The 22,775-nt window shown below is 41.5% G+C and overlaps 1 protein-coding gene across 1 annotated transcript; it reads left to right on the forward strand.

The window, feature by feature from the left end:
• Positions 1-70: 70 nt before the first annotated feature.
• On the forward strand, positions 71-18,797 carry ALG11 (ALG11 alpha-1,2-mannosyltransferase). Its single transcript, XM_003412630.4, has 4 exons — positions 71-186; positions 4,185-4,415; positions 8,748-9,679; positions 14,154-18,797. Exons 1-4 carry the CDS (start codon positions 143-145, stop codon positions 14,423-14,425), a joined length of 1,479 nt encoding a protein of 492 aa, XP_003412678.1. The 5' UTR covers positions 71-142; the 3' UTR covers positions 14,426-18,797.
• Positions 18,798-22,775: the final 3,978 nt, after the last annotated feature.

Below are 22,775 nucleotides of genomic sequence, written 5' to 3' on the forward strand. Positions count from 1 at the left end.
GAAAGGCCGTGGGAAGCCGCTGCCAGCAGCCAATTGGAACGCGCAGTCGGCCTGTGGGGGCGGGGCAGCACCGCATGCTTCCTCAGGAGCCAATACAGAAGAGGAACGGAAAGCTCTTCCTGAGTTCCGGGGTCGGCGGAAGATGGCGGCCGCCGAGGGGGGTTGGTGTTTGTGGAAATTATTGAGGTGAGGAGCCGGAGGTGTGGGCTGGCAGGTGTTTTCCGTTCAGCGGTGGTACTTGCCCGCACAGCGCAGCTAAAGTTTGCGGGAGAGGGCCTGCCTTGTCACAAACCTAGGATATTTTCTCGAGGCCGGAGAGCGTTTATTCCTCCCTGTTTGGGGTCTCCTGGGTAGACTTTCGTTCCCAGCTTTAGCCTTTTCTCCCTCTTGTTCGCGCTCCAATTAGTCTGTAATAAATTATTCACCTTCATTCCTCGTTTTTCTTTATGATCCAGCCGGGAGTTATTTTCCCATCCGTCATGTCTCATTTTGGTAAAGAAGCCGGATCTTCCTTCTCTTGCCTTAGTTTCTCCCCCGCTTAAACTCACAAAAAATGCCGTTGTTAACAAATGTCATTTAAATATAAAATTTGTTACATCCTCTGCTTCTTGATTATCCATTAATTTTTTTCTGATTAAGGGTAGTTCTACAGAATATTACCTTTATCCTTATTACAGAGGTAATACATTGTTTATTGTAGGAAAGTTAGGAAGTAGATGGGCAAAAAAGAGAAGTTGCCAGAAATGTCACCGTCCAGAGGTTAACTACTATTGGTATGGGTGAAAAATTTTTGGTGAAAAAAATTCCCCAATTTTTTCCACCTTTGTTGTTGTAAAATGCCTTACTCATTTTAATAAAACCGAAGACCTAGTACATTATACTTACACAGTGTTTTTAATACCTACACATTTGGTTTAGCTTTAACTTTTATAATTAGATGGCTTCCTGAATAAACAAACAAAAACCCAAACCCCTTGCCATCGAGTCGATGACGACTCACTGTGACCTTGCAGGACAGAGTGGAACTGCCCCATAGGGTTTTCAAGGCTGTACTCTTTACGGGGAAACCCTGGTGGTGTGGTGGTTAAGTGCTACAGCTGCTAACCAAGAGGTCGGCAGTTCAAATCCACTAGGCGTTCCTTTGAAACTCTATGGGGTGGTTCTACTCTGCCCTACAGAGTCTCTGTGAGTCAGAATTGACGGCAGTGGGTTTGGTTTGGTTTTTTTGGTAATCTTTTCAGAAGCTGACTGCCACAAATTTCTCCCTTAGAGCTGCTAGTGGGTTCAAACCACCAACCTTTTCAGTTTGCAGCGGAGCGCTTAACCACTGAGCTACTAGTGCTCCTTGCTTCCTGAATAAAACCCGTTGCCATCGAGTGGATTCCGACTCATAGGGACCCTATAGGACAGAGTAGAACTGCCCCATAGAGTTTCCAAGGAGCGCCTGGTGGATTTGAACTGCTGACCTTTTGGTTAGCAGCTGTAGCACTTAATCACTATGGCTACCAGGGTTTCTGCTTCCTGAATCCCACTCCAACCCACTGCCGTGGAATAACATTTTCTCCAAAGTTCAGATATTGTCTTCATTTTTGTTCCGTTTACTTCAAATACTATACCAAAACAAAAAAACCAAGCCCAGTGCCCTCGAGTCAGTTCCGACTCATAGTGACCCTATAGGACAGGGTAGAACTGCCCCACAGGGTTCCCAAGGAGCGCCTGGCAGATTCAAACTGTCAGCCCTTTGGTTAGCAGCCGTAGCACTTAACCACTACACCACCAGGGTTTCCTGCTTTACTAGTAAAAAAGAATGGCTAAATATATGCTGAATGAATGGCTTGTTGTTGATTAGTTATTCTTTTAAAGCCTTGGTTAATATTACATGTCTGTATGAAATTAGATTTTCCTCACGTACTTCAACTGGAACAGTATATCACTACAAATGAAGCGCAGAAGCATATATGAGAAGCCAGCTGTCTTCTTTAAGCTAAACATTAAAGAGATTTAAAAAAATGTGAATCCGTGACACCCTTCTTAGTTTTTTCTTTTTCTTGTTTTGGAAAATATCAGTTGGTTTGTTTATTCAAATATGCTGTATGTTAACATGTAGTTGATTTATTGTTATTTTTAAATGAATTAATAAATATTTTAGTTTGCTCAGTCAGCTCTCATTTCTAATATGCTAAATATTTGTACATATGCCGTGTAATTTGTGTAATCAGGGGTGCCCTAAAGGGCATTTGGAAATGTCCCCCTAGAGGACATTTGACAATGTCTAGAGATATCTTGAGCCCTGGTGGTGCAGTGGTTAAGAGCTCGGCTGTTCACCAAAAGGCCGGCAGTTTGAATCCACCAGCCACTCCTTGGAAACTCTATGGGGCAGTTCTGTTTGACAGCAGTGGGTTTGGTGTTTTGTTTTGGTTTGTTTTGTTTTGTTTTGGAGGTATTTTTGATTGTCATGATTGGGAGGGTGCCACTGGTATCTAGTGAATCAAGGCCAAGATACTACTAAATACCCTGCAATGGGCATCCCCCACCAAAAAGAATTATCTGGTCGGAAATGTCTATAGTGCCCAAGTTGAGAAACCTTGATATAATCAAAAGCTGTGGGTCCTCAGTAATTTTTAAGTGTATAAAGATGTCCTGAGACCAAATCTTTTTAAAGAGTCAGATACCTCTTCAAGTAATGGACTTGTTACAACAGGAAATATCCCACATGTAAAATCTGTTTCAGAACTAAATATCAATAAAATACCTATTTCTCTGAAGAACTCATATGTTTTCTCCTTATGGACAGTGAAAATTATGTAACTACACAAAGCATCCCTGTATTTGCTTTGGTCCCTAAGCAGCCCAGAACCCACTCTGTGGTTCAGTACTATGTACAAATGGCCTGCATCTCTGAGCCCCCCTCCCAATAGTCATGCTACCCTTAACTCTTTTCCCTGCTCCCGACTTCATTATTTAAGCTTTAGTATTTAATTGTTTTTATGTCTTACAAGTCCTTCAAATCCTTTGTAAGGGTACGCAGGGTATACAAAAAATTGGGTACTCCTTATATTGGCCAACCCTAAGGGAAAAATATACTTTGAGAAATTATTTTAATATATAATTTAAAAGCTATCTTGAAAGGTAATGACATTTTACATTCAGTCAACAAATACTGAATGCCTTCTCTGTACCGGGCATTTATGGCAGGCACTGGGGGTACGGTGGTGGACGAGGCTGGGCCCTTGCTCTGCAGCTCTTCGGTCTGTCTGGCAGCAACGGAGAGCCTTTTAGCAGCCAGTTTATGAGGGAATATCCTACTGTGCATTAGGTAGAACACTAGCAGAATTTTGGCAACTCATTCAGGCACATAAGGGAAGGCAGTGATGTTAGGGTCATGTAAACAAATCAAGGCATCCCTGGTGGTGAAAATGGTTAACGTGTTCAGCTACTAACGTAAAGGTTGTCAGTTGGAGTCTACCCAGAGACACCTAGGAAGAAAGTCCTGGCAATCTACTTCTAAAAAATTAGCCATCGAAAACCCTGTATAACACAGTTCTACTCTGTGTTATACAGGTCACCATGATTCAGAGCTGACTCAATGGCAACTGGTTGCGTTAAAGAAATGCAGAACTGGGAATAGACCTGGAGAAACCTAAATTCCATTCGTTTTACCCCAGAAATCATTCTACATGAGGTGAAGTGAGAGAATGAAAAGAATTTCCTATGTCACCCAGCTTTTTAAACTAATGTAATATTGATCATTCAGGAGACTGCTTTTTCTGGGTTATACGCTGTCGTTTTCAGGGTCAGATGCCCTTCCTGATCATGTTTAGGTTAATCATTAATTTGTTTTTAATCCTTGAACACATAGACTGAGTAAGGAGAAAGGTGGCTCAACGGTGATTATTACTGCTGATTGAAAAGTCTTTCAGTGCTTGCATGTTGTGGAAATTGGACTTAAAGGGGACTTTCACTTCTGATGTTGGATCTCATAGCATTAGAATTTCAATAATTGAGTATATGTTTTGTAGGAAGACTTGCAAACCACAAAAAACTACAGTTTTTTGTCTCATTGCCACTACTATGTAAAGTGGGTATATAAAAGACTTTAGTTTGATACTGTTTTTTTAATATTTTTAAAATATTTTTATTTTTTAATATAAATATTGATTTTCACTTTTCCTCTCTTGCTTTAGGTTTTTTTATTCATTATTCTTTCCTGGGCTAATTGTAAGTGGAACTTTATTTGTATGTTTGGTCATTTTCCTTTGGGGAATCAGACTGCTGCTCCAGAGAAAGAAAAAGTCAATGACAACTAGCAAAAATGGGAAAAATCAAATGGTGATTGCATTTTTTCATCCATACTGCAATGCTGGCGGAGGAGGAGAGAGAGTGTTATGGTGTGCCTTGAGAGCCCTGCAGAAAAAGTAGGTACGCATCTTTCTTAGGTAATTAACTCTATTGTTACCATTAAAAAAAAAAAAGTCATTGTCCAGAGTCTTAAAAGATTGCGAGTAGCCATCAAAGATACAACTAAGGGTCTCTTCCTGTCTGGAGCAAAGGACAGTGAAGGAAACCAAAGACTCAATGAAAAAATTAGTCCACAGGACTAATGGCCCACAAGAACTGCAGCCTCTTCTAGCCTGAGCCCAGAAGAACTACATGGTCCCTGGCTGCCAGTACTGACCATTCAGACCAGGGACACAATAGAAGGTCCTGGTTAGAATGGGAGAAAAATGTATAACAAAACTCAAATTCCTAAAAAAGGCCAGACTTACTGGGTCGATAGAGACTAGAGGAACCCCCAATAGAGACTATCGCCCTAAAAGACACTTTGGACTTGGAACTGAAGCCATCCCTGATGGTCACCTTTCATCAAATCAGAGATTAGCTTATAAAATAAACAGTAGCACCTGTGAATACTGTGCTACCTTAAATTAACCAGCCTTATGAGACCAAAGGTCAGACGTTTACCCTAAAACAAAGCTGAGAAGCTAAGGAAAGGCAGGGAAGGTAGATTAAGGAAAATAGAACCAAAAGAAGGGAAATAATGAGAATGTTGACACATTGTGAAAAATGTAACCAATGTCATGGAACAAGCTGTATAAAAATTGTTAAATGGGAACCTAACTTGCTATGTAAAATTTCACCTAAAACACAATTAAAAAAAAAATCATTGCCCAGAAATTCATCTTTCTCTAGTTTCCTTATTCATAGCCAGGAATTCCTTTTTTTAACCGTTCTTCAGTAAGGAAATATTTCTTTTATGTGTCCATCTGCCTTACAAGATCCTATTGAATTTTACTTCATATAATAAAGAAATGGAAGGAAAAGTATCCTCCCTTTTATGGTATAATTTAGTGGGGATAATGAGTCACTTTGGGAAAGTATGTGCAGAAAACATTAAATAATAAATATACCAAGCACTGTGAAGCACTCTAAGCCTGAATACTTTTAGTCAGGGGTCCACACAAGAAATCATCCCTGTAAAAGCACTTACTTGATTCTAATGTTATGTTTTTATCATAGTCTTAAATTAAGTTACCATGTCAAGAAGGAATGTGATGTTACACATCATTTAATGTTTTAGGCTTCCTCCTCCCCACCCCGACCCCAAGATTATTTATGATTCTGTCTTAGGAAAAGGCATAGTAAGGTATAGGATCATTATTGTTTTGTCCTATGAAGAAAACTACTATTCTGCCATGGTTTCTTTACTACCTGTCACATACCCATCATTCAGTTCCCGAGCCTTCCCACGGAATTCCGTCAGCTGTGTATTACATTCTTGGCTCATCCTGGCTTCAGGCCACCATCCCTGTATTTCCCCTGCCATCTTCTAAAAATCCAAAGACTTAAATTCCAGATAAATTTCTACTTCCTTGAAGCCCTCCCTACTCAATCTGTACTACTCTTCCCCCAACTCTGTGCAGTAGCTTTGTCTAACTAGATTATCCGATTCTTGAGGGCAGTAGAAAAGTTTCATGACACCTGTATACATACTCCTCAGCAACCCATTACTCCTGACCCCAAAATCCAAATAACTAATACGTCATATAATGTAGTTTTTCATCTTGTTCCTGCCACATTTTCTCTTCTCTCCCTGCTGCCTCACATATAATTTGCTCCAGCATACTGTACTAGGAGAAGCTCCCTGAATGCCATGCTCTCTCTAGATTCTTGCCTTTCCGTATAACGTTCCTTTTTTTCTGAAATTAGCTTTTTCTCCCCAGTTAATTCCTACAGGTCTTCCATGGCTCAGCATAAGCTACAGTACAATTTTCATTTAATTACCTGTGTTTATTACCCATTGCCGGCAAGTCAATTCTGACTCATAGCTACCCAGTTGGAGAGAATAGAACTGCCCCATAGAGTTCCCAGGGAGCGGCAGCTGGATTCAAACTACTGGCATTTTTGGTTAGCAGCTGAGCTCTTAACCAGTGTGCCCCCAGGGTTCCAGTGTTTATTGGGGACCTACTATTTATCAGGCAGGAGTCCCTGGGTGGTGTAAACCATTAAGTGCTTGGCTACTAATCAAAAGGTTGGTGGTTCACACCCACCCAGAGGTGCTTCAGAAGACAGGCTTGGCGATCTGCTCCCAAAAGGTTACAGCCTTGAAAACTCTGTGGAGCAGTTCTACTCTATACAAACGGGTCAACCATGAGTTGGAATTGACTCGACAGCAACTGGTCAAGTGGTTATGTATCAGGCCCCATTCTAGGAGTTGAGATTAAAGTGCTGAACAAGATAGATCAGACCTCTCTCATGGACCTTAGATTTTAGTTGAAAGAAACATGATAAAGAAGAAAAATATCAAATAGTGGTAGTAGTATATAAAAAGTTAAAATATGTAAGTGATTCAATACTTTAGATTGAATGGTCAGGGAAAATATTTGAGGAGATGACACTTAAACTTTTGAGTTCTGCATGACAAAAATAGCTGACATTTACTGAGTGTTTACTAGGCTTTACAAAATGTGTACTAGTAACTTTACAGAGTTACCAGGCTTTGTTTTAAGTGCTTTATGTATATTAGCTCACTTAGTCTTCATATATCATATATATGAAGACTATGGGTTTTTTGGGTTAGTCTTCATAACAACCTTATGAGGTTACCATTAGCTTCATTTGACAGACAAGGAAACAGGCATTGGAGCCCATGTTCTAACCCAAATGCACACTGCCTGTCTTCTGAAAAGACAATGAAGATGGGAAAGATAAAGCAGAGAAAACAGCTACTGACAGTCCCCTAAGTCTGAAAGGAGCTTGGCTTGTTCAAAGAAAGGAATGCCAGTTTTGCTGAAACCTGGTGGGCCTGGGAGGGAGTGAAAGGGGAGGTTACTGAGGGAGGCAGGGCTCAGATCACACAGAACTTTAATGACCAGGTTAAGGAATTTAGGTTTTTTATCCATTGCTACATAACAAACCACCCCAAAATTTTGCGACTTAAAATACTACAATCGTTGCTCATAGTTTTTAGGGTTTGATGGGCCCTGTTTGAGTCCCTCATACTGTTTGCAGTTAGGCGAAACGGGCTGGAGTCATGAGAAGCCTTCTCTCATGTATCTTGTTCCTGGGCTGGGCTGACTGGAACAGCGGGGAACTGCAAAGACAGCTCTGTCCCTCCAAGTTCCACGTGACCAGCTTGGGCTTGCACATAACGTGGTGGTCTCAGGTTAGCTGGACTTCCTACATAACAGTTGACTCCCACTAGAGTGAGCATTCAGGGAATAGGAAGTAGAAGCTGCCAGTCCCTTGCAGCCTGGTCCAGAAATGGGCACAATGTCACTTCTGCTATATTCAAAGCAGAAGTGACAATCACAGGGCTCACCATTACTGAAGGGGAGGGACCATAGATCCCCCTTATCGATGGAAAAAGTGTCAGAGGATTTGTGGCCATCTTTAAGCCACCAAAGATGACAATCTTATTTACATTTTAAAAGGATCCCTCTGGCTGCTGGATAAGGAATGACTGGGAGGGGGACTAGGGAAGAACAGTGAGATGGTCACCTTGTAGGCTTCCAGCATCCTATGGTTCTCTCCGTCAGCACCTATCTTGCAGTTTTGTAATTATTTATCTGTTTTCTCCAGTGGACTGAGCTCCTCGAAGATAAAGACTCCCTCACCCCTGTATCCCCATCCCTTAACACACCATTATAGATTTAATAAATAGCTTATAACTTTTTTTTTATAACTTGAAGAAGAAGAATAAAGACAATCACAGGGAGGCCAGAGCATTAAAGTCATGAGTATGCATTTAGGTATTTCCAGGATACCTGTGTCATGTGTTTTAATTGTCATGCAGGTACAAGATCTTGCTTTTAAAAATGCACTAGCACTATAATTCTATCTAAAGATACCTTCAGTGAATTCTAACTCTTGTTGATGAGTGTTCTATTAATATTTCATTACCATTTCTATACTGAGAAAGTTGTTAAAATGAAACTTTTGAGTATTTCTTGAAAAAAGTCTTGTTCATAAATCAGTTTTTATTTAGCTTTATTGGTGTCTACTGTACGTGAAGCCGTTGGCGGAGGAGATAACAGAGAACTAGAAAGCGCTGTCTTATTTGAAGGACTAATCTCTCAGTCGTAGGAGAAAGAGTATAAGAGTCAAGAAAGGGTGGGGCCAGTAGTCCAAGTACAGTGAGTAGAAAACTTTTTTTTAGTATAAAAATAAGCTCTATGATTGTGAAATTTTAACTCTGCTTAATCTTAACCTAAGCAAATGAAATTCTTAAATACTGTGTTCCACCTTAGGTATCCTGACGCGGTTTATGTTGTTTATACTGGGGATGTTAACATCAGTGGTGACCAGATACTAGAAGGTGCTTTCAGAAGGTTTAACATCAGATTAATTTACCCGGTGAAGTTTGTTTTCTTAAGGAAGCGCTACCTTGTGGAAGATTCACTTTATCCTCACTTCACACTGCTGGGCCAAAGTCTAGGATCCATGTTTCTTGGCTGGGAAGCTCTGATGCAGTGCGTTCCTGATGTGTACATCGATTCCATGGGCTATGCCTTCACACTGCCTTTGTTTAAGTATGTAGGGGGCTGCCGAGTTGGTAGCTATGTTCATTATCCCACCATCAGCACCGACATGTTCTCTGTAGTGAAGAATCAAAATGTTGGATTTAATAATGCAGCCTTCATCACCAGGAATCCTTTTCTCAGCAAAGCAAAGCTCATCTACTACTATTTGTTTGCTTTCATGTATGGACTCGCTGGGTCCTGCAGTGATGTCGTCATGGTCAATTCTTCTTGGACACTGGCCCATATTCTCTCCCTGTGGAAGGTTGGGAACTGTACTAGCATTGTTTATCCACCTTGTGATGTGCAGACTTTCCTGGACATTTCCTTACAGGAGAAGAAGACAACCCCAGGACACGTGCTGGTTTCTGTTGGCCAGTTCAGGCCTGAAAAGAATCATCCTCTGCAGATCAAAGCCTTCGCGAAATTGCTCAATAAGAAGGGGGCGGAGTCACTTCCTTCACTTAAACTCATCCTCATTGGGGGCTGTCGTAACAAAGATGATGAACTTCGAGTAAATCAACTGAGAAAGCTTTCTGAGGACCTAGGAGTTCAAGATGATGTGGAATTTAAAATAAACATCCCATTTGAAGAATTAAAGAAGTATTTGTCTGAAGCAACAATTGGTCTTCATACCATGTGGAATGAGCATTTTGGGATTGGTGAGTTTGTCCTTTAAACAATTTGTGGCTGCCAAAAGACACACATTTTAGGTTGTTTTGATAATAATACCTGAAGTTTGCATTGAGTCCTAATTCTGTTCCCCCAGTCCACCAAGATGCTTTTTTCCTGTGAGACCCTGTCAGGCAGTAGTTAATAATAGACCACCTTCTGTGTGCGGGTCTCTGTGTCAAACTGTTTACAAGTATTATTAACTTATCCTCTTTAAAACCCTGTCTGATAGGTATTATTCCAAAGGAGCTCTGGTAGCACTGTGGTTAAGAGTTCAGCTGATAACTGAAAGGTCGGTGGTTTGAACTCATCAGCTGCTTGGCAGGAGAGAGTTGTGGTAGTCTGCTTCTGTAAAGATTTACAGCCTTGGAAACCCTAAGGGGCGGTTCTACTCTGTTTTATAGGGTTGCGTGAGTTGGAGGAAACTCTGGTGGCGTAATGGTTAAGTGCTACAGCTGCTAACCAAAGGGTCAGCAGTTCGAATCCGCCAGGTGCTCCTTGGAAACTCTATGGGGCAGTTCTGCTCTGTCCTCTAGGGTCGCTGTGAGTCGGAGTCGACTCAGTGGCACTGGGTTTGGTTTCAGTTTGGTGAGTTGGAATCAACTCAGTGGCACACAACAACAACGACATTATTATTCCTGTTTTATAGCTGAGAAAACTCAGACACAGTGAGGTTTAGAGCTTGCCCAAGATCAGTCACACAGTAAATGGTAAAATCAGGTTCTAACTGAGAGAGCCCTGTTCTTTACCACATTTTCTGATCCCGTCTCCCCATCTAACCCAATCTACATATTGGTACAGATTCCTGGGCCCTACCCTAATCCCAGAGTCCCTGAGTATTGCAGATGGTTAACATGCTCCACTGTTAACCGAAAGGTTAGCAATTTGAGCCTACCCCAGGGTGCCTCGGAAGAAAGGCCTGGTGATGTACTTCCAAAAAGTCAGCCATTGAAAACCCTATGGAGCACAGTTCTACTCTGATACACATGGGGTCACCATAAGTTGGAATTGACTCAATGGCAACTGGTTGGTGTACCCAAATCCCACTGAGCTACCATATTAGAATCTCTGGATGGGGCCCAGGTAGATGTACAGGTATCCATCACTTAAGGTCCACTTGGGCAATGTCTGACCGAATATTCGTCCCCCATAGTTCAGGGTACCCAGGTGTCTGAGTGCGGGACACCAGACCCTCATCTTGAGCCACTTCTGCCTGGCTGCTGCCCACCACCTGGAAGCCACCTAGTCTATGACGATGGAGGCCCAGGCCCAACTCCCAACCTTGGTCCACCTCTGCTTCCGTGACTGAGCAGGTCTGGTCCCCACATTTTGCTCGGTGTGGTCGCATAGGGCACTGATGGAACGGTATGCACCCTGGATGCACCAGCCCTGGCATTGTGCAAAGCGCTACCACAGGGAAAGTCTGGAGGATATGAAAGCACCTAAGAGAAGCCCCAGCCACAGACTTGGGGGCCAGAGAACAGTTATCCAAGGCAATGATGTGACCCATGAGCTGGGACCTGAACAATAATTAGAAGTCAGTTGGGCAAAGAGGGCAGAGTATTCCAGCAGAGAGCACAGCATTGTGAAAGACAGGAGGTTTTAGAGAGGAGCATTGGCAGTTACCTCAGGGAACCAGGAGCCCAGCATGGTTGGAGATGGTGTGAGGGAGGAACAGCAGGACGGTGGAGAGGTGAGCTGGGCCTGGTCTCCTGGCCACGCCAGGGCAGTAGGAGAAGATAGCAGGATCTTAAGTACGGCATTTAAAAGCCTTCTGTTGCTGAAAGTTTGCTCTGGCCACAGTGTAGAGAGTGGTTTGATGGGGAGCAGGGAGAGCAAGACAAGGAAGGCGGGAAGACTGGTGGGCTGCTGAGACAGCCCAGTGGAGATGTGCTGGCAGACTGAACTTGGTTGGTAATCGTACCTGAGAGAGATTCTAAGTAGTATTGAGCAGGACTTGGTAGTTGACTGAGAGAGATAGAGGAAGCAGAGATGACTGCCTAGGGTTTGGACGATTGTGTGAATGGCGTTGGCTTTCACCAGCAGAAGGAGCCCAAGAGGAGAGGCAGTCTCTGAGTCCAGTTTGGAACATGTAGAGCTTGAATCATCTGTGGGACACATAAATATATGTGTCCAGTGAAAATCTCATTGCCATAGAGTCGATTCTAACTCATGGCAACCCCATATGTGACAGAGTAGAACTGCTCCATAGGGTTTTCTTGGTTGTACCTTAATGGAAGCAGATGACCAGGCCCTTCTTCCGCAGAGCCACTATGTAGGTTTGAACCACCAACCTTTAGGTTAGTAGTCAAGTGCAAACTGTTTACACCAGTTCAGTAGGTTGTTGTATGTACGAGTCTGAAGTACAGGAGGGGGACCTGATCTGGAAATACAAATTTAAGAGTTGGCATTGCCCAGGTAGTTATTGAAGCCCCTATGAATGTGGATAAGATTGCCTAGGCCACATGTGGAAAGCGAGGAGAGATTCTTAGTACACAATGTTAAGAGCAGTAACAGTTAATAAGTGGGCCAAAGAGCCAGCAGAGGAGAAATAGACAGGGAAGACCGGCAGAGTACAGCGTCTTGGAAAGCAAGGGAAGAAAGTATTTGGGGAAGAAGGGAAAGGGCACAGATTCCAGTGCTGTCCAGGCACTGGGTAAGGTAAGCAAGTCATTGGTGGCCTGGCAGGAGCACTTTAATGGAGAATTGGAAGCAAACGTTGAGTTGTGGTGAGGTGAACGTTGAGAGAAGGTGAGCAAGTGAAGTTAGTAAGTGCACAATACACCTTCAGTAAGTTGATCTGGAAAAGGGAGATGAGAGAAGAGACAGTAATGAGAGGAGAACGTGTGACCTGAGAAGGTCTGAACTAGCTGAGATGCTGATATGCTGGGGCCAGTAGAGAGGGAGAGGTCCTCGAAGATACGGGAGGGAGGGGATAAAACTGATTAGATTGAGGTCTCTGAAAAAGTACGAAGGGGTGGTAGCCCGCCTTCAACAGAATATGTTCTGTAAGGATTTTGACAGTGTTACAGAAACAGTTGTGATTTAACTTCTGTGCTGTGTCTAGAATATCAGCTGTGCACCATCCTTTGGAGAATTGAGAAAATAGTCACTTAAATCATTTCCTGATGGGCTTAATTCTCTAGGAATATGATTTGAAAGCCTGGTTAGAGTAATGTATACCCCTCACCTATATCATTTGGCAAAAACTATCCAGTACTTTGAAGGAGCCCTGGTGGTACAGTGGTTAAGCACTGAACTGCTAACCCAGAGATTGGCAGTTCAAACCCACCAGCCGCTCCACGGGAGAAAGATGTGGCAGTCTACTTCTGCAAAGATTACAGCCTGGAAAACTCTATGAGGCAGTTCAGCTCTGTCATATGGGGTCACTATGAGTCAGAATTGACTTGACAACAATAGGTTTATCCAGTACTTCCATTTAGTTCAACACTGCCATCGGACCCATGAAAGTCTCAAATAAATTAGCCAGAAATCCAGGCAGTAATGTAGGCACCAGCAATAGTATGCTTCACGAAGGTAGTTTACATTTTTCTTTTTTCTGCCAATGCTATAATATGTTGTTGTTGTTGTTAGGTGCCGTCGAGTCAGTTCCGATTTATAGCGACCCTGTGCACAACAGAATGAAACAGTGCCAGGTCCTGGCTATAATATGAACTTTTAAAATTTTGCTTTGATATTTTTTTACTCCTTTCAAATCATCCCATTACTGTTAGTTGCTGTCAAGTCAGTTCTAACTCACGGCGACCCAAGGTGTACAGAGTAGAACTGCTCCATAGCATTTTCAAGGCTGTGACCTTTTGGAAGCAGATCAGTAGGCCTGCCTTCCAAGGTGCGTCTGGGTGGGCTCAAACCGCCAACCTTTCAGCTACTAGTCAAGCAGTTAACCATTTGTGCCACCTAGGAACTCCATTTTATCTTTCTAATACCTACCTGGAAACCCTGGTGGCATAGTGGTTAAGAGCTAAGACTGCTAACCAAGAGGTCGGCAGTTCGAATCCGCCAGGCACTCCTTGGAAACTCCATGGTGCCGTTCTGCTCTGTCCTATAGGGTTGCTATGAGTCGGAATCGACTCGACGGCAGTGGGTATAATGGCTATAAAAAAAAAAGACCTACTAATTATCTAACCCCTTGCTAGCATTCTCTAATCTTCTTGTTTGTTTTCTTATCTAGTCTTTTAGTTTGTTTTACAATCTGTTTTACATACCTACAAATTATACATTTTTGTAGATTCTTCTTTCATCTACTTGCCTGTTTTGAGACCAAATCAGCATTATTGTGAAGCTTTGAAAACTGAAAAACTCAAAATTAATTTATTTTCCATCATGGGAGTTAAATGAGCAAATTTAGAGACATACAGAAATTTTTAAAGGCTTCTGCTCATTCACGTTCTTAATGAGCACACTCGCATTCACAAGACTACATGTTTTCTGTTTCTTTCTCAGGAATCGTGGAGTGCATGGCAGCCGGCACAATTATCCTTGCACACAAGTCAGGGGGCCCAAAGCTTGACATTGTAGTTCCTTACGAAGGAGATGTGACTGGATTTCTGGCTGACAGTGAAGAAGCCTATACTGAGACCATGGCTCAGATCCTTTCCATGCCGGCAGAAAGGAGGCTGCAGATCAGGAAGAGTGCCCGTGCATCTGTACGCAGGTTCTCAGATCAGGAGTTTGAAGTGACATTCCTATTGTCTGTGGAGAGGTTATTTAAATGATGCCGCATCTGCGCAAACGGAAGTGGTTAAACATCTTCATGTGTATATATTTTTCTAAACTGATTCCCTGTGTAATAAAGTCAGCTTCAGCAATATTTGCAGCGGTATGTACATAGCCAAGGTATTTATTTCAATGAAAAACAAAATTACCTACATGGAAAGGTGATTTTATAAAGTGAGTAAAATGTCTTAAGGTTTAAATGTAAAAAGTTTAGACTAGTGTTGGCCTCAAATTCTGGAAAATATGAATCTGAAAGAAAAAAGATTAACAATCTTGAATTTTTGTGTAATCCATGTTTTAAAAATTATTTTGGTCAAATCATTTTACTTTAGAACACAGAGTTAAAGAAAATGTTAGAAGGAAAATGGATCCCTGATAATTGAGTAGCACTTCAGAATTATCCAGACATTTCTGGAACACTTAGAAAAATTCTTGGGCATTTAAATTCTAAACAGTAGTATTGTGGGTCACTCTTGAATGTACATAATGACTTTCTTAAATGAGAAAAGAAACCTTAAGTAGGCTTATTTAATCATGTTCTAAAAGCATAGCCAAAAGGTGTGCTGACCACGATTGTTTTATGGATGTGGAAGCGTGGATGTGGAGGCTAGCGTACTGCCAGCAGTCCTTGCCATAACAAGGTATTTGTGAAAATCGCCTTTGTTTCATGCTGTAAGCACATTTGTACCGGCCCTTCACGTTGTCCCTTGGCAGCTCTGCATCTCAGAGGCTGGCAGTCAGCTCTAAGTCATTGATTCAAGAGGTCTGAGTGAGGACATCCAGACCAGTTGTTCTATGAGAGTAGACCTATGGCCTGCGGACCCATCTGCACATCACTGTCACCAGCCCAATGTGTGGTCAGATGACAAGGGGACATTCTGCAAAGAGCACTGGACTAGCAATTAGAAAACCTGGGCCTGACCATCATTTATAAACACTGACTTCTGCCACTCAGTCTTTCTGAGCCTCAGCTGCTTCATCATAATCTGGATATTAATACCCGATCTTCAGTGCCTTTTAGAGTTGTGGGACTGAGATTGAAAGTACTTTGGAAATTATAAAGTTTACTTTAATTAAGGTTAACAATATATAGTAAATGTTTTCTGTAATCCTATGTTTATCAATGCATCACAGCTTTATATAGATTCTTGTTTACTAAACCAGTAGTTAGGAATAAGTATACATTTAACAGGACTTCTACCTGGAAAAACTAGTATGGAAAAGTGACTATATGCTTTTTGCAGATATGGCTAAAAAGACCAGGGTATAAGCAGCTTTTGGCATTTTCTGCGTGGATAATCCATTCCTTCCAGGTGGGTGAAATGACCTCCTTCACAGTCTGATACAGTTTATGTTAGGGGCATGTTGTTCCTTTCCTCTAACACTCATCTGTTCATCTGTCCAGCCAGCTCCATTAGCTGCTCCCAGCTACACCAGTGGCACATCTGCATAGCTCCACGAGCCATCTTCTGTCACCAGATCAAAAGGGAGCAAAGCAGAGTCCCAGGATGTCCTGACACACCAACATAACTTTGTGCTAGAGATTATTCAATGTAGGAAAAAAAAAACCTGGTGGTATTTGGAGCTGGAAGGAACCTTACACGTTCGCTAGTTCAGTTTTCTCTTACTTTGAATTTCATAGACAAGAACAATTTAAATCTAAAGAGCCTACTTATCTCCTTCAGTGTCACAAAGCTGTTTTATGACAGAATCAGGGTTATATCCTGGGTCTTCTGACTCACAGCCCAGTGCTTTTTCTTATATCTAGTCCTTGAGGTAAGAGTCATACATCTGCCCATTCAGCCTACCCATCTGCACAAAGAAAATCAGAGGACTAAAGATATAGATATTGGAATGTTAAGAGCAAAAGTAGAAGATGTAGTGAAGGAAGAAAGGATTCTGGAATTCTATAGTATGTCTTCTAAACTGTTTCTTCAAATGGTTTTTATTTATCACAAGCATATTAGAAAGCACAGTTGGCATATATGTCTACTTTCAATGTACCTAACGTGATATTAAGCATTTGGCTGCTAACCAAAAGTTCAACAGTTCCAATCCACCAACCACTCCTTGGAAACCCTATGGAGCAGTTCTACTCTGTCCTATAGGGTTGCTATGAGTCAGAATCGACTCGACGAAAATGGGTTCAGTTTTCGGAAATGTGGTGGGGTGTGTGTGTGTGTGTGTGTGTGTGTGTGTTTCCTGAATGGCTAAGTGATACCATGAAAAGCATCAAAGCAATATGTCAGCTCCTGTCTCTGTAGAGAATTTCTGTGTGACTGTCAATTCCTAGAACACGCTGCCTGTGAGTGGTCCAAATGTGCTATGTTTTGAATCCACAGCAGTGGTGGTTCATGTTTTATTTCCAGGACTGAGCTATAAAGTACATGGTACGTGTGCTTTGTATAATAGTCTTCTCCAACTACCTATTTGCATCTAAATATAATTTAAAGAACTGATTTGATCTATCCTGGATGTTTGTCCCAGTGTAGTATCTTTTATACCCCTCATGTAGTCTCTCCAATTCTGAGTTATTTATTATCTCCTACAAATAATTCCAAGTTCCCCATTCCAATTAATTAAAAAAAAAAGACAGTAAAACCAAAACTGCCTGGCCTCTGGTGCCCAAGAAAAATAGATTGTCAGGTTTAATAGATTTTTTTTAATGAATATTGCAGACATGCAAAACACTGTAGTGCTTCATAGATTTTATTTTAACTTTCAGGTCCTTATAGACAACGTTATGAGATAGGGGCCAATGTGATTATCAGTGCTTTCAGAGTGTATGTGTTTAAATATACCCTTGACTCCAGAACTATGAATATGAATAAATAAATACCTGAGGGTTTGTCTGTGCTAAATCTTTCAATGAGTACAACAAAAAAGTTAACTTCTGTTACATTACTACAATAAACTATACAAGCTGCTAGAATCAAATTATGCCTCTGTAGCTGTCTTGGAAGAATTACAGCCAGAATGCTTCTTAGAATTGAGGATGTCAAGACTTCATCTTGCATACTTTGGTCATGTTATCAGAAGGGACCAATCCCTAGAGAATGACATCATGTTTGGTAAAGTAGGGGTCAGCAAAAAAGAGGAAGACCCTCAACAAGATGGATTGACACAGTGGCTGCAACAGTGGGCTCAAACATAGCAACAATTGTGAGAATGGCACAGGACTGGACAGTATTTCATTCTGTTGTACATAAGGTCTCTGTGAGTCAGAACCAACTTGAGGCTCCTAACAACAACAGAAACAATTTACTCTTCCTTTCCCTCTGCTCCTCTGTAACTCTTGTTCCTCTCCCTACCCTGCCACCCCCTAAGTCGAAGACTTTGAAGAAACATCAGTTCCAATATTCTAAGTGCAATATTCTAGTGCTGTGTGCTGGGGGAAAAAGTCTTAGATTCAGTGTAAAGACACTTAAAAAACAATGGCTGATACAGCTGTTGGTACCATTTAAAGTATGACCAATTTTATAGCTATCATACATGGCATTCCCTATAAGCAAGAGGCACGAGTTTATAAATGTTTTATAAATTCTTTTTAGATGTTTTTGTGCTTTAATAAATACACGCACGTCTGAGCAACTTTCAAATTAAGTACTAATCTTCAAATAAGTCACTGTTTATTGAGTGCCCCTGCATTCTCTCTCAACCCCAAGGAACCTGCTGTCAAGAACAATGCAGCAAAAAAATGAAACAGGGAACTGAGGGGGCCAACATGGCTGACTAGGTAGAAGCTACCTCAGATCCCTCTTGCAACAAAGACTCGGAAAAACAAGTGAATCGATCACATACGTGACAATCTACGAACCCTGACCATCAAACACTGATCTAAAGAGTTGACCTGAGTGACAGAAACTGAGAACGAACAACCACGGGGAGCAGCGACTGTTTTCGGAACCTGGAGCCAGCATCCCAGTCAGGAAACCTTGGCGCCAGGCTTTGGACTGGGTGCAGGGAAGTTGAGCACGGCATCCTGAGACGGCGCAAACACAGGACATAGCCCTAGCCCCCAGCAGTGACCTTGGGGGAAGCCAAGCCAGTATGTGCAGGCAGCGCAGCGACGCAACTGACAGGAGGAGAAGTCACCGGGAGGCAGTGACTGATTTTGGACCTGGAGTGCGGCGTCCCAGCCGGGGAACCTTGGCGCTGGTCTTTGGACTGAGAGCGGAGGAACTGACCACGGCTTCTGAGACAGCGCAAGCACAGGAAGTGGGCCCGACCCTCAAGGGCAATCTCGACCCAGCCAGCGCACACAGTCAACACGCCCCTCGGGAATCTCAGATAAAACAGTCATCCCAAGCAAGATAAGTAACTTTGTCTATATTCCGGGATGCTACTCTCCTATTTATCTGGACCCTCCCCTCCCCTTCCCAGGCAGCTTCATTAACATTAGGATTTCCTGAGCCAGAGAGTGAAGTGCGCTGCGGTTTTTCCTTTTTTTTTTTTTTTTTTGGTCTTTCCCTAACCCATTCTCCTGGCCTGAGAGAAGCGCTACAAAAAACCCAGGAACCAAAAATCCTTCCCTAATTCGACTAAAAACACAGAACCAGGTCCAGCCAAACATATGTGATCCACAGTCTTGGGCTTTCATCCCTACAGGCAACAAGGAGCCTATTATAATGCCAAGGCAATTCTGATAGGGATCTGACTGTAATAGTTTTAGCAGATTACTGGAAAGACAAGTTTCCCAGGTCTGATATCTCTGCGTATTCAACAGAGCCCTCACTGACCCACAACAGGAAACTGAGGGCTGAAGCTCCCCCCAGACCACCTAGCCTCCTGCTTTAGGGATCTAAGGACGGTGACACCAACCAATCTGTAGAAGTACTTGCATTGGGGGCCTAAAGTACAGCTGCAGAGCCCACCTACCAAGGTGCTTTAGGAATAGAGGCACAACTACCTCACTGGCAGTTGGGGGAAGCCTGTCAGCATCCTGCCCCACCTGGAATGTGAAGCCCTGCTGCTACTAGAATCAGGTGCACACAACTATCACCACTACTTCTCTAGGTGGATAGGTGACAGTCTGCACCACACGCTTGGTGACCCAAAATCAGATTCTACTCAAGAATAGTGAATGGACTCTTAGGCTTATATTATCTGGTAACAGCCCAAACCAGCTGGTAATAGGACATAAGTGATTCAAGGGCTAGCCCATCTACGTATATTGAAAGAAAACAAAACAAGATAAGACTCAGTGAGCAAATATAGAATAAATCACTACAATATCTTAGAGATGGCTCGGAGACAGCAGTCGATATCAAACCACATAAAGAAGCAGACCATGATTGCTTCTACAACTCCCCAAACTAAAGAATCAAAATCTTTCCCAAATGAAGATACAATCCTGGAATTGCCAGATGCAGAATATAAAAACCTAGTTTACAGAATGCTTCAAGACATCAGCGATGACGTCAGAAATGAAGTAAGGCAATCTACAGAAAAAGCCAAGGAACACACTGATAAAGCAGTTGAAGAAATCAAAAAGATTATTCAAGAACATAGTGGAAAAATTAATACGCTGCAAGAATCCATAGAGAGACAGCATTCAGAAATCCAAAAGATTAACAGTAAAATTACAGAATTAGACAACGCAATAGGAAGTCAGAGGAGCAGACTCGAGCAATTGGAATGCAGGGTAGGGGATCTGGAGGACCAGGGAATTGACACCAATATAGCTGAAAAAAAATCAGATAAAAGAATTTTAAAAAATGAAGAAACCCTAAGAATCATGTGGGACTCTATCAAGAAGAATAACTTGCGTTTGATTGGAGTCCCAGAACAGGGAGGGATAACAAAAATACAGAAAGAATAGTTGAAGATCTGTTGGCAGAAAACTTCCCTGACATCATGAAAGATGAAAGGATATCTATCCAAGATGCTCATCAAACTTGCCAAAACCAAAGATAAAGAGAAAATTTTAAAAGTAGCCAGGGATAAAAGAAAGGTCTCCTACAAAGGAGAATCAGTAAGAATAAGTTCAGACTACTCAGCAGAAACCATGCAGTCAAGAAGGCAATGAGATGACATATATAGAGCACTGAAGGAGAAGAACTGCCAGCCAAGGATCATATATCCAGCAAAACTCTCCCTCAATATGAAGGCAAAATTAAAACATTTACAGATAAACACAAGCTTAGAGAATTTGCAAAAACCAAACCAAAGCTACAAGGAAATTGGTCAGAAAACCAATAATATCAGATACCAGCACAACACAAGGTCACAGAACAGCACATCCCGATATCAACTCAAATAGGGAAATCATAAAAACAAATTAAGATTAATTTTAAAAAGAAAAAAACGCTCAGAACGGAATCATTGAAGTCAATATGTAAAAGATCACAACAATCAAAAAGAGGGACTAAATACAGGTGGCATAGAACTGCCATATGGAGAGGGATACAAGGCGATATAGGACAATACAAGTTAGGTTTTTACTTAGAAAAATAGGGGTAAATATTAAGGTGACCACAAAGAGGTATAACAACTCCATAACTCAAAATAAAAACCAAGAAAACCATAACAACTCAGCAAACAAATTCAACCACTATGAAAATGAGGAACACACAATTTACAAAGAAAAACGTCTCAGCGCAAAAAAGTAAGTGGAAAAATGAAATTGTCAACAACACACATAAAAAGGCATCCAAATGACAGCACTAAACACTTATCTATAATTATGCTGAATGTAAATGGACTAAATGCACCAATAAAGAGACAGGGAGTATCAGACTGGATAAAGACACACGATCCGTCTGTATGCTGCCTACAAGAGACACACCTTAGGGTTAGAGACACAAACTAAAACTCAAAGGATGGGAAAAAATATATCAAGCAAACAACAAGCAAAAAACAGAAGGAGTACCAATATTAATTTCTGACAAAATAGACTTTAAAGTTAAATCCACCAGAAAGGATGAAGAAGGACACTACATAATGATTACAGGGACAATTGACCAGGAGGATATAACCATATTAAATATTTATGCACCCAATGACAGGGCTGCAAGATACATAAACTTTAACGGAACTGAAAAGTGAGATAGACACCTCCACAATTATAGTAGGAGACTTCAACACGCCACTTTCGGAGAAGGACAGGACATCCAGTAAGAAGCTCAATAGAGACACGGAAGACCTCATTCCTACAATCAACCAACTTGACCTCATAGACTTATACAGAACACTCCACCCAACTGCTGCAAAGTATACATTTTTATCCAGCGCACATGGAACATTCTCTAGAATAGACCACATATTCGGTCATAAAACAAACCTTTGCAGAGTCCAAAACATCAAAATATTACAAAGCATCTTCTCAGACCACAAGGCCATAAAAGTGGAAATCAATAACAGAAAAACTAGGGAAAAGAAATGAAATACTTGGAAACTGAACAATACCCTCCTGAAAAAAGACTGGGTTATAGAAGACATTAAGGAGGGAATAACGAAATTCATAGAATGCAATGAGAATGAAAACACTTCCTATCAAAACCTCTGGGACTCAGCAAAAGCAGTGCTCAGAGGTCAATTTATATCGATAAATGCAAACATACAAAAAGAAGAAAGAGCCAAAATCAGAGAACTGTCCCCATAACATGAACAAATAGAAAGTGAGCAACAAAAGAATCCATCAGACACCAAAAGAAAACAAATAATACAAATTAGAGCTGAACTAAATGAATTAGAGAACAGAAAAACAATTGGAAGAATTAACAAAGCCAAAAGCTAATTAACAAAATTGATAGACCACTGGACAGACTTACTAAAGAAATCCAGGAAAGGAAACAAATAACCTGAATAAGAAATGAGATGGGCCACATCACAACAGACCCAACTGAAATTAAAAGAATCATATCAGATTATTACAAAAAATTGTACTCTAACAAATTTGCAAACCTAGAAGAAATGGATGAATTCCTAGAACAACACTACCTACCGAAGCTAACACAATCAGAAATAGAACAACTAAATAGACCCATAACAAAAAAAGAGATTGAAACGGTAATCAAAAAACTCCCAACAAAAAAAAATCCCTGGCCCGGACGTCTTAACTGCAGAGTTCTACCAAACATTCAGAGAAGAGTTAACACCACTACTACGAAAGGTATTTCAAAGCATAGAAAATGATGGAATACTACCTAACTCATTCTATGAAGCCACCATATACCTGGTACCAAAACCAGGTAAAGACATCACAAAGAAAGAAAATTACAGACCTATATCCCTCATGAACATAGATGCAAAAATCTTCAACAAAATTCTAGCCAATAGAATTCAACAACATATCAAAAAAATAATCCACCATGACCAAGTGGGATTTATACCAGGTATGCAAGGCTG

The sequence above is a fragment of the Loxodonta africana genome, chromosome 17, assembly GCF_030014295.1.
Source record: "Loxodonta africana isolate mLoxAfr1 chromosome 17, mLoxAfr1.hap2, whole genome shotgun sequence".
Lineage (NCBI taxonomy): Eukaryota > Metazoa > Chordata > Mammalia > Proboscidea > Elephantidae > Loxodonta > Loxodonta africana.

Coding starts and splice junctions, on each gene's coding strand:
- ALG11 (XM_003412630.4), top strand. CDS start 143: ATGGCGGCCGCCGAGGGGGGTTGGTGTTTGTGGAAATTATTGAG. Junction 4,416..8,747: donor TTGAGAGCCCTGCAGAAAAA/GTAGGTACGCAT, acceptor GTTCCACCTTAG/GTATCCTGACGCGGTTTATG. Junction 9,680..14,153: donor GAATGAGCATTTTGGGATTG/GTGAGTTTGTCC, acceptor TTTCTTTCTCAG/GAATCGTGGAGTGCATGGCA.